Source organism: Lissotriton helveticus, chromosome 6 (genome assembly GCF_964261635.1).
Source record: "Lissotriton helveticus chromosome 6, aLisHel1.1, whole genome shotgun sequence".
NCBI classification, from domain to species: domain Eukaryota; kingdom Metazoa; phylum Chordata; class Amphibia; order Caudata; family Salamandridae; genus Lissotriton; species Lissotriton helveticus.
Window position 1 is genome coordinate 1091271618 of NC_136067.1, and position 13008 is coordinate 1091284625.

At 45.4% G+C, this 13008-nt stretch overlaps 1 protein-coding gene across 2 annotated transcripts in view; it reads right to left on the minus strand.

Moving 5' to 3' along the window:
* Nucleotides 1-13008, minus strand: part of FH (fumarate hydratase) — a 320603-nt gene that overhangs the window by 146172 nt on the left and 161423 nt on the right. For both annotated transcript variants that reach the window (XM_078648745.1, XM_078648746.1), the window contains exon 6: nucleotides 12545-12710. In XM_078648745.1, coding sequence (XP_078504871.1) covers nucleotides 12545-12710 — 166 coding nt within the window. The remainder of the gene's footprint in view (nucleotides 1-12544; nucleotides 12711-13008) is intronic.

Here is a 13008-nt window from a genome sequence, read left to right on the forward strand (position 1 = left end):
CTGACCAAAAGCTGCAGAGTCTTGAGAGGGATCAAGAGAGAGAACAGGTAGGGGAAACCCTAGCGGAGATTAGAGAACAAATCACACAATATAATGACATGGCAGACAGGGAAGTGCGCTACATGACCAGATGATATGTGTCTATGGCCTATGGGGAGGGAGGACGACCAGGTGGCATACTGGCTGCTAAGTTGCGGCCAACTAGAGGACATAAGCCCATAATAAAGATAGCTGAAGGAGATGGAAGTGATCAGTATGACAACTGGGGTTCTTAGCACATTTTCTGAGTTTTCGGAGAATCTATATGCTTCAAAGGTATCTCCCATAGATGCCGACTTTAAGGCATATCTAGAAGACATAGCCCTAGCGTGGTCGTCTAGCAGGCAACTGGAATATCTATTGTAGCCCATAGAAGTAGAGGAGGTGACTGAGTCCATTTGAACATTGCCCATTGGATGAGCACCAGGGCAAGATGGCTTAAATAGCGAATTTTACAAAGAGTTTGCAGACATACTGGGTCCTCACCTTCTGAGGGTATACGCAGAGGCATATACAAAGCAAACGCTACATCTACCACTTCGCGAGGCCCTTATCATAGCTCTACTGAAACCAGATAAACAGCCTGACATATTTATGAATACTAGCCACTGCTGCTCATTACTCTCCTGAGGCGGAAGCCGGGAGGCACTGTTTGTGATTGTGCTTTTTTAAATCTGTTACCTTGTCACTTGCTCGTTGACCCTTTGTGTCCGCTCCCCCCTGTCATCTAGCGCTCACGGATTTTATGGTGGCGCTTCTTTCATTTTAATTCACGCATTGCTTGTCACGGGCAATTTTATAATTTGTACTTTGCACATTGCTCTGCTGATATAAATATAATCCCCCAGATCCACGCACCCTGGGCGGTTCTCGGCCGATCTGAGGGCTGAGTCTCCCGGGCTGCGCAAATCGGCAGTGGCCATTTTGAGTTGGGCACTCTTGGCTCGGCGCTCTAGTCGCCAGTATTTAAACAGCCCTTGGAAAGCAGGCGCGAGATTGCTGCTCATTACTCTCCTGAGGCGGAAGCCGGGAGGCACTGTTTGTGATTGTGCTTTTTTAAATCTGTTACCTTGTCACTTGCTCGTTGACCCTTTGTGTCCGCTCCCCCTGTCATCTAGCGCTCACGGATTTTATCGTGGCGCTTCTTTCATTTTAATTCACGCATTGCTTGTCACAGGCAATTTTGTAATTTGTACTTTGCACATTGCTCCGTTGATATAAATATAATCCCCCAGATCCACGCACCCTGGGCGGTTCAAGGGCCGATCTGAGGGCTGAGTCTCCCGGGCTGCGCAAATCGGCAGCGGCCATTTTGAGTTGGGCACTCTTGGCTCGGCGCTCTAGTCGCCAGTATTTATACAACTAGCTATGGCTCCGCGCAGGCGACGCGATCAACGGTCGCGCCGCAATCGCGCCGGAGTCGAGCCAGAGTCCAGCCCGTCTGCGCCCGTCAGCGACAAGGAGGCGCCAGGGGCCAGGCATGCTGCCCCCCCCCGCCCTCCAATACCTCAGGTGAACCCCTATACTCTTTCTCTGCTCTGCGAGCACTGAAACCATCTAAACTGCCCTGTCATTACTCCTTCGCCCCTGAAACGCTTGCAAGCGCTCTAGCTTGCGGATGTAATGACAAAACTACCCAATATAAAGCCTCGGATATGGCTAACTGCTGTCCTCCTTCCTGTATGCCACCTCCATCGTCTACTGCTGTTCATACGGGTTTCCTCATTAATTCCCGCTCCCTGGTCGAAAATAACATCTCCTTTAGGGATTTCATCTCACAGAGAAAACCCTCCTGGGCTTTTATCACCGAAACATGGGCCACGGACTCGTCTGAACTGGACTTGTTAAATGCTATCCCTGAAGGGTATTCTCTGGCCAGAATGGACAGAGTGGGTCGAGTGGGAGGAGGCTTGGGGATACTGTACCACAGCTCCATAAAATGTTTGACCGTCCATCTGCCCTCCTCGCTCGAACACCTTCAGGCGATGCATTTCACTTTGAATCCCTCCCCCACAATCTTCTTTACCGGGATATTGATCTACAGACCCCCTGGCCTTGGGTCTGCTTTTAGTCTAGAACTCCTTAAGATTATCGAGCCCTATATTGACCGAACTAGTCTTACTATTCTAGGGGACCTGAATTTCCATTTGGAAAATTACAATTCCCCTGACACGGTCCATCTGTTGGACTCCTTAGCCTCCTGTGGCTTGTCGCAGTTAGTGACTAGTCCCACCCATCTAATTGGGCACACTTTGGATGGGGTATTTAGTAACGACTCCCGCCTCCAGACCGGTACCCCCCTTCCCCTGTCATGGTCAGACCATTTCGCTGTTCCCCTTGATTTCTCTTTCTCCTCCCCCACCGGCCCTCATCCTGATTACACCAAGTGGGTTTTGAGGAGGAATTTTGGTGACATTTACAACGACTCCCTTAATCCCTTTCTTTCCACACTTAAATCCCGGCCTACTGGGGATGTTCACACTGCGGCTCTTGACCTTTCTAACACCCTAGCAGAGGCTGTCGTCTCGCTCGCGCCAGCCCGGCAACGCTACTCTGCCAGGAAACGGCCTTCGGCCCCCTGGTTCTCGGAATCCCTTAGGATTCTCAGACAAGGATGCAGGAGGCAGGAAAGGCTCTGGAGGGCACATTTGGACCCTACAGAGAAGAGTAAACATAAATCCTTCTCAAAGGCTATAAAGCTTCGGTGCGGATAGAAAAACAGGCGCATTACTCCAAATTAACGTCCTCTCTTAAGTCACCTAGGGAGCTGTTTAAGATAGTTGACAATCTTTCCCTTATTCAGACACCTGACCCTATAACAGCCTCCCAGGCCCTGTGTGACCAGATCTCCACATTTTTCCATGTGAAGATCCTGAATATCTACACAGACCTGGAAGCCCTTAATTCCGGTTCCTTACCTTCCACCCCTCCCACCCCTATTTCGGAAATCCAACCATCTGCCCCTTTCCACTCCCTCTCCCAGTTTCCCCCATTACTTTTGAACATCTCTGCATGCTGCTGGACAAGTTAAAGTCCGGGTCACCGCTTGACCCCTGCCCCTTAAAGGTCCTTAAAGACTGCAGACAGACCCTTCTGCCCCCTTTGATGGAGATTATGAATCTTGCCATCTCAGAGGGGGTTTACCCCCTTTCCTGGAAATTGGCCATTGTCAAGCCCCTACTGAAAAAATCTACTCTGGATCCTGGGATATTAAAGAACTTTCGTCCCATTTCTCTTCTCCCTGCCCCTGCTAAACTCCAGGATGCACATCTTAATCTTCATCTGAGTGCCTTCCTTGACAGTACCAACTCCCTGGATCCCTCACAGCATGGCTTTCGTAGGACTCACAGCACTGATTCAGCGCTCACAGTGGTTGTCGATGGCATCCGGTCCAAGGTCGACACCGGCCAGACCACCTTACTGGTGTTATTAGACCTTACGGCGGCCTTCGACACCCTGTCCCCTACCATTCTGGCCAGCCGACTCAGCGAGCTGGGAGTCAAGGGTCCTGCACTTAGCCTCTTATCATCCTTCCTTGACCAACGGAAGCAAAGGGTTAAGCTAAGCGAGTATATGTCACCCATTAAGCCTGCGAAGTGTGGGGTTCCTCAGGGCTCTTCTTTGAGCCCGACGCTTTTTAACGTCTATGTTGCCCCACTCGCCAGGCTCATAAGATCTTTTGGGCTGGAAGTTCTTTCCTACGCTGACGACACGCAGATTATGGTCTCCATTTCTCAATCTGTGACCATAACTGCCCATAATTTTAAAAACTGTATGGAGGCGGTCGTCGGATGGATAGTTAAGAACTTCCATAAGTTGAATGAGGAGAAAACGGAGGTCCTCATTTTTGGGGGCAAAAGTGAGATCTAGTCAATGGATTGGTGGCCCTCTGTCCTTGGCACCTGCCCCTTGCCATCCCTCTTTGCCCGCAATCTTGGGGTCATTCTGGACACCACTCTTTCGCTTGACAAACAAGTCAGCAGGACTGTGTCCACCTATTACAATGCTCTGAGGATTCTCAGGAAAATTACTTATTACCTCTCCCCCGATGCACGCAAACAGGTCGTAGTTGTACTTATTGCATCCAGGCTGGACTATTGCAATGCGCTGTATCTGGGCATCAGCAATGGTCTGGTCCAACGCCTTCAGACTGTGCAGAATGCGGCTGCCCGGTTTGTTGTGGGGGCCCCTAAACGGTCCTCGGGCACGGCTATCAGAAAAAACCTGCACTGGCTCCCCATGCAGGCGAGGATTAATTTTAAGGCTCTTTGCCTTATACATCGTGCCCTTAATGATTCTGGGCCTGAAGCCATTCGTGCTCTTGTGGCCTACTATACCCCCGGTAGAGCACTTAGCTCTTCCAGTAAAAATCTGCTGGCTGTTCCCCGAATATCTAAAGTCAGATGAGGGGGGGGGGGCCTTTCGCTTCCTTGCGCCCAGACTATGGAATACACTCCCCAACGAGCTTAAGGGGATTCCTTCACATACCCTGTTCCGTAAAGCTCTCAAGACTTGGTTATTTCAAGAAGCATACCTGTAACACTTCCCTTGGTGACTCCTGAGCTTTCAGTTTACCATCTTTCAGCGCCTTGACGCCTACGGGTTTAGTTGCGCTTTTATAAATTTCTATTAATAATAATAATAATAATAATAGCCACCAGACTGCAAACCCTGTTGCCAAACATGGTTCTACCAGATCAATCTGGGGTTCATACCAGAATGATCAAGAGTGCTTAACTTACAGACCATCTTTGCATTACTACACCAGATCTGGTGGCGGCACTTTTACGTGCCGCCAAAGCCTTCGACTCAATATAAAGGCCCTATATGTTCACCACTTTTAGTGCACATGGGAATTCTGGAGATGGGTGCATCTGCTGTAGACCACCCCGGTTGCTCGGGTACGGATCAATGGACACGTTAGACCTACTGCATATACACCGTGGTATGTGACAGGGATGTCTGCAATCCTATTACCTGCTCCTGGAATCGCTCGCCTGTAAAATTCACCAACGACATAAGAGCTCAGCGCTGAGATTCCACCAGAGACCAATTGGCATCTCTCTATATGCAGACGACATGGTCCTATATGTCCGGATCCCTACACAAAACCTAACAACGCTACTTAGGGAAGACATTAGATTAGAGGGACACTCTAGACTGGGCATTAACTGGTCCAAATAGGTAATATTGCCACTGACACGGTCTACGATGCCACATGCACTGGATTACCCATTGGAGTGGAGCACAGACTCAGTGAAATATCTAGGGGTGTGGATACACAGACACTGAAAAGATGATACGAGAGAGCTATGAGAGCGCATTGGACAATCTGGAAAATCAAGTGCAAAGGTGGATAAAGATGCCATTCTAAGTAGCTGGTAGAGTGGAACTCATGAAAATGGTTATAGTGCCCCACCTTCTATATCTATCCAGTCACATACCAATAGTCCTACCCCAATCTTTTTTCAAAACGCTACACGCCCATCTGATCACATTAGCTTGGGCTGACAAACAGTCGCGCATCAAGTGGGACACTATGACACTCCCATACAAACAGGGAGGGTTTGAAGTGCCTGATATGCACTATTATCTCTGCGCCCAAGCACAGTATACACACCACTGGTACCACCCTCAAACATATTTGCTTCACCTGGCAGTTGAGGACGGGGTTGCACACCTGATACCACACAGACACGTATTGACACACAAGAGTACGGCTGCAAGCCGCACTGAAATAAACACGATTCACTGCACAACTGCTGCATAAATAGCACTAGGAACAAGAGCCCACAAGCTCCCGTTGTATGTCACCGCAAAACACTAGAAGTGAGTGCGTTGGACCTATTTTAACAGGTTGGGTTGGTGACGATGGAGATATATATACCCGGAAGGGCGATTTATTGACCAGTCAGACTGGTCATATGTAAACAATACGAAACAGATTTTTACATTTGCATACCTTTGTCTCCGATCTACTGTAAAAGTGTTATTCCCTACATTTCCGGAGGAACTTCCCGCACTAAACGCCTTGCAGACACTATTAGTCACCACTTCTCGTAGACACCTGGTAACTAGACTCGGCAACACAGCAGAAAGGGACAGACCAACGTCAGAACCACCAGCGTTGACCCGCTGGAACACCTCCCTAGATCCACCCATATCATTGGATGATCGGGTGTTTTGCTGCACATTGACAGGAGTGCTAACCTAAAACTGTAATTTACGTATTATCCATTTCAAATACCTACAGCAAATAAAGAACACAACCCTTAAATTATTTCACTATGGGTTGCAGGGGGATGCATGCTTAACTAGATGCGGGAAGGCTGAGGTGGATTTTCTGCACCTGGACTGGGTCTTTGGTCCGGTGCAAGAATACTGGGAAAGGGTGGTGCAGGCCCTCAGGGATAGGATGTCGGACCAGGTTTCCTGTACCCCAAGATGTACCTGTTGGGGCTGGTCAAAACCATACAACCAGCCAAACAAGTTCACAGCGATAGCAATATTACTAGCCAAGAGGCGTGTGGCAATGTATTGGGGTAAACGGGTTGCACCAAACTTCTGAAGTTAGATAATGGACATGACCTATTGTAAATCAACTCTTGAGACATATGCGGAGGAGCTACCATCGTCCTTGCGACCTAGAAATATATGGGGCCCACTAACCTACTTCCTGTTGAATAATCCAGCTCTGGAGCTACACTTGATGTAATGTCTACTGAGTTGAGGGCAATATTTTAAGTAACCCTATTGGCGGAAAGTGTATTAGCTACTTAATTGTGTGTTGAAAAGCCACATTTTAAAAATGTTTAAATCTTCCTGGCTATTAAAAATCTTTTTATCCACAAAGAGTAGTTTGCTGGCTGGTCCCTGGACTGTACCTTTTCTACCAATTTCTATGAGAAGTTTTTACTTCGAATATATGAAATGGGAGGCATCTGATCCCAACTTAGAAGTATATTGCTTTTGTGCTGAGGCACGCTTCGAACATTTTTGGTACTACTTGCCTTCCTTCCTGTTCCATCTTATGATAGAAACAGACATTTTAACTCTTGTGGCACTCACATTGGCATTATGACCATAGTCTACCAGGTCTACCACCAGCGTTAAAACTGTGGCCTTCACTAGATGGTCTTGGACTAGGCTATTTGTGAAGGCAGGTAAGGCTAGGCTTTACTCATTATAGCTACCCCTGTTGGGAAGCACTCATCTGCCATTGATGCTAGAATCAAAACCTGGTGCACAACTGTGAAGATTAGGGCAAACTAAACTAATGGCTATATTCCCAGGACGGTCAATTTCTTTGAATAAAGTATTCATTGACAAAAATACAAACAAGCTGCTAGATTCACATTTATATTACAGACTAAGAGTAATGAACCAATTTCCCCCATGTTCCACTTAGTGCCAGGCGAACTAAAAACATTAATACAACTACTTGTTTACCCAGACCCTTGACAACTGATTTCACACCTGTACATCTCCAAGCAGGGACAGACTACGCAAAATAACCGGACAGTGGTGGGGAAATGAGAGGGGGACCTTGCTAAATTACTTACAGATGAAGAAGGAACTTATTGTTGCTCACAAACTGGGGAAATGTCCCTAAAGAGTAAACCTAGATTAACACACTATACATTTAAGCATCGAGTTTAGTTACCACACCCACAAACAAGGAAGCTAGTTGTACGCGCTGTGGTCTTGGATTCATGCACATGGTCTGGATGTGCCTGGCTGTGGCTGAACACTGGCAATATTATCTCCCAAGATAGATCCTGCATAGTTGGTCAAATCCTTCCCCACACACACACACACACACACACACACACACACATCTGGCTCGCTCTCCTCTGTTAAGTGAAGGATATCCCAGCCAGCATTCACAGACATACTGCTTTTTCACTGTTTCTGGTGAAGAGGCAAGTAGCAATACCTGGGTTTGCTAGGCTGAAGTCCATCAGTCCATGATTAGCTAACAGACCAAATAAACTGTAATAATACACTAAATGTGTATACATTGCTGCCCTCATTAACTGCTTTCTCCAAAGACATTTAGGAGCCGCTAGGCCACTTCTTAAACCAGAACAAGAATCCACATCCCCTAGGCCAGAATCAGGAGTATAATACATAACACTACGTGGCATTTCAGGAATTGTGATAGGGAAGAGGAAGGTACATGCACAGAGCAAGAGGTTACCCCCGACCTCCAGACCCAACATTAGGCAATTTGCCAGTTGCGCCACATTAGAGACTGTGATCTATGCTACACTTTAGAATAATTGCATGCATACTGGCACTGTACTCCTTTCAACTGTTTTACCCACTGCCTAATATAATGCACTGCGAAGGACGCCGTACACTATGACCACTAACCTGATTTCTACCTTTTTGATTTTTTTACCTCTTTTCTTATTATCACATTTTCTAACATCTAGCACTAATGCAATTATAGCAATTGTTTGCCGCCGGATAGTTGCAGACCAAGCGCCTGTCCTCATGATTGCATCTCTCCCACGATGGTCTATAGCCAGGACGCATCCACTCACCAAGAGTTCTTAAGTCTCATTCCTTCCTCTACATGCTGATACTGTCCCCATGAAATGCACATATCACTCATTCCTCACTCACTCACTCACTCACTCGACCCTTACACAGTCTGCCAAATATTGTGGGGGGGGGGGGATGGGGGTGCTAGGTATGGGAGTCATAAAGGTGAACTTTAAAATCTAGTCTGTAGCCCAGTGTTTAGGTCTCAGAGGTGACCAAGGCCCTGCACTGGGAAATGGAGAACATGCTGCCAACAAGAATGGCATAAAAGGTAACAGACATTCATGAGGAGCTCACCATCACAAAGTCACTTCCAGAATAAATTAGCATAAGAAACAGATTTTTAACAGCCGCCTCATTTGAAGTTCCGAGTAACTGGTAAAAGGTACAATTCCTGAACGGTGCGTTGTAGAGTGCATACGATTGATGGCTATGAGTACATTTGCCTCACACTGGTTAAAGTTTTTATCTGCAGGCTTGGGAAGAAGCTGTTGTGGGTTAACAGTAGTCAATCACCGTTTTCAATATCTCCTGGATGACTAAAGAGGACTTTACTTATCTAAGAGTTCCCATACTGAGTGTCGAAGTTAGCCCATTGCAGGTTATTTGTTACTGCATATTGTGTGCTCTACAACTAAGCCCAACACATGCTTTACAGACTTCCTTGGACACCTTTGGCTCCAGCGAGTCTCTCTCCAACAGCACAGCCTCCCACCAACTCACTTTTTCAATGATTTCTCTAACAACTTTTTATTGTCATTTCTTGGGCTAAATTTAGTTTTCTGACTATCTTCCTGCCATTTCCACATGTATATCCCCCTTACTAATACATTTATTAAACATCTGATCTACGATTTTGCTATTTCTTCTTAGGTATTAAGAAAGAAGCTCTCGAACAGGACCTCTCATATCTAACGGTCTAAATCCGGAACCTTCTGCTTTAGTCCATGTTGTCAGCTCTCCTAAGTTACTGGGGTCGAAGGCATGGCCTCTACAGTCCTATGTTTCATCCAAGTTCTCTCAGTTACAAGAAAATTGTGTATTGTGTCTCAGATCGGAGGGTCTTGGTCAGGGAAAACCAGCAGTGAGAGGCTCTATTACAGCCTAAAAATTGTTAAGATATTACTCCTGTCAGACAGTTGTAAATTTCTCAGTTATGGTCCAGGTGATGAGATATGTTCCATTAAAGAGGCTAGTAAGGACCCTCAAAAATGAGGGTGTTCGCCAGGGCTCCTTAAATGTGAGGACTTCTGCACAGCGCTCAAGTAGCCGTGAGGCGATGCGCAGCGTTTACAAAAACAAGCCTAGAAATAAAGTATGTTATCAGGGTCCCTCGGAAATGAGGATACGAGCAAAGTGCCTCATGGAAATGATCTGCACGAAGCTTAGTGACTGCATAGCACACATCTTAAAATGATTCCTGTCCCCAGGTACTGGAGCCAGGCTCTATGCTTTAAGAGTAAGCCGGACCCCCAGGAATAGACTGGCCACAGATCCCCTCTCTCCACCCCAAGCAACTTATGGAACCACTGTTCGCGGAGACACATGCCTCCCTAAGTCCTCATCCGACATTCCTACCCAAAATCCCATGAGCAGCCCCCAGTTTTCTTTTCCCCCCCTCAGTTAAATTTAACACTTCTCCGTAGAAAGATTTTAATAGTGACAAAACATTCGATTATCCACCTCACGAAACACAAAGCATTATAATATCAATACAAGTAAGTGTGTTCTGAAGAATCGCGATTTGATGCAAAATATCACTGTAAATGCAAAATGTCTATAAAAATATGGTTGAAAAAAATCTTACATTGATTCCTGTACCTATTACAATGTGGGGAGTTACAAGCGGACTACACACCCACAACTTCAGACTGTCATAGTGTTTAAACATTTAAATTAATATTTATTTCAATTATTTTGAACTGGCATAAAGCGCAAGATACTTTGTACACTGCCCCTGCACCCCAAACAAGATTGCGCTTCCCGGTAACTCGAAGTACACTTTGCTTCCGGGGAGACAGCAGCCCAGAGTGCAGGTATAAGGCGGGGAGTCGCGAGAGCCGAAGTAAGTCATAAATTTTAACTTGATTTAGCGGCAACAAGGGAAAAGAATCTTTACTCGTGGGATAACATTTTCTCTCCGTTGTTAAGACAGACTCCGCGTGAAGGCATCCCGCGCTGTCTCGACCCATGGGGAGAATCTATTACTCTAGTAACGTGAGTGTATGTGTCTGTATGTCGCAGCTGATAAGCGTACCACTAAGATCTTACCAGGGGCCCCTGTTTACACTGGGTTTCCAGGCACTGTCGGAAGAGGCATGACACTATTTAGGACGAAGCATGTTAGCTACTCTTTCTTTAATTTTGGCAGTGTTGGGTTGAGGAAAATATACTCCTTCCACATTCTGCCTACACTAAATAAAAGCAGCTGTAATACAGCATGTTAACATTACGTTGGCGTGGAAAAGTCTTTCACTTTACCGATGGGGGACTTTAGAAAACCTTGAAGGCTCTCTGTGAATTTTAGAGTGCCTGAGAATGGTCACCCCAAATAAAACAATGGCTTTGACATCATTCTGACATTGTGCATGTAATATCGCTATGCACTATATTTTGCTAATATGATAAGCTTAGTTCATGTCAGCGTGTCATTAAGTGTTATTGTGTATTGTCTTTTTCTTTCCACAGGTTTTTTACTCCTGCAAATTGCAGTGAGCAACCACGGCGACTAACCGTGATTAATACACAGGTTTTTTTACTCCTGCAAATCGCAGTGAGCAACCACGGCGACTAACCGTGACTAATATATTAAAATTTTTTTACATTTAAGAGCCTCACGGGAGGGTGCGCCATAACGCGCGTACACCACCGGAGGACTAAATTTAGGTCCTGAAGAATGCTGAGCAAAATTTGCAATAGTAACAGCAGAAACATGTTGACCAGTTGTTTGTTCAAAGGATACAGGTTTCCTGAAACTGAACCGTGTAGTCCGCCACTTTGTTTTTTAACGCAATACAGGTTGGCCGGTATTAAAAATTTTTGTATATGCCTCAACCTTGTATTTTTTATATTGCACCCACAGTTACACTTTAACTTTAATTTGAGCACTGTTGCACTCACCACATCCCGCTCCGCTGTAAATCAGGCGTTGTAGCACGCTGGGGAGGCACTCGGCCACCCCAGCGGGGACCCAATGATGAAGCATGTCACCAAATAGTGGTGAGTGAGGGTCCTTTTACAAAAAGACATGAATTTGCCTTCCCCCTGGAAATCACATAAGGAACATTGTTTCCCCTTGTGAATACTGTTCACCATAGGGGTTTTCTTAGTTTTTGAGGGGAGTAGTAAGAGGAACATATATAAAGAAAAAGACACCACAAACCCTTTTTTTGATTTAATTTTTTGGCACCTAGACACTCCTTATTTGTTGTTTAAAAAAACATTCGATTATCCACCTCACGAAACACAAAGCATTATAATATCAATACAAGTAAGTGTGTTCTGAAGAATCGCGATTTGATGCAAAATATCACTGTAAATGCAAAATGTCTATAAAAATATGGTTGAAAAAAATCTTACATTGATTCCTGTACCTATTACAATGTGGGGAGTTACAAGCGGACTACACACCCACAACTTCAGACTGTCATAGTGTTTAAACATTTAAATTAATATTTATTTCAATTATTTTGAACTGGCATAAAGCGCAAGATACTTTGTACACTGCCCCTGCACCCCAAACAAGATTGCGCTTCCCGGTAACTCGAAGGTTTGTACTTTCTTAATCTCAAATAGGAAATTTATAAATATTTTACAATCAATCAGTTACAAAACAATTTTTAATGGGAAATGCTTTCACGTGATTTTGAAACAACTGTATTTGCCTTTCCGTGCTGCAGGTGTGAGAGGGGAGAGAACAAGGCTGCAATAAATCAACTTCAGGCACAGTCCTTACCGGTGAGGGCAGCCACTTTCGCAGCAACCTTTTCGGCAAAGCCAATCCTCGTATTTAGTCCAGTGCCAACCGCAGTGCCACCCGCTGCCAGTTCATACACCCGTGGCATGGCAGCTTTTATCCTAGCTACGCTATATTTCATCTGTTGTACATAGCCACTAAATTCCTTTAAGAAAAAAAAAATAGGATTTAAAAAGATGAAAATATAAACAAATGAAAATTCCAGTTAACCCTGGCTCCTGTTAAACTTGATGTTGCAAGACTTTCATGGGCCAATTCTTTGGCAATTACTAGCAAAGAAAAACAAGACATATTAGGCAATGTACAAGCTAGTTGATGAGTATGCACTTTGCCAGCAGAGATTAGACAAACATTGTCCATGTGTTGCAATCAATTATATGTAATCGTTAACAAATATGCAAATAGACTTGGACTTCTGAATTAACCTGCAAAAAACCCAATGA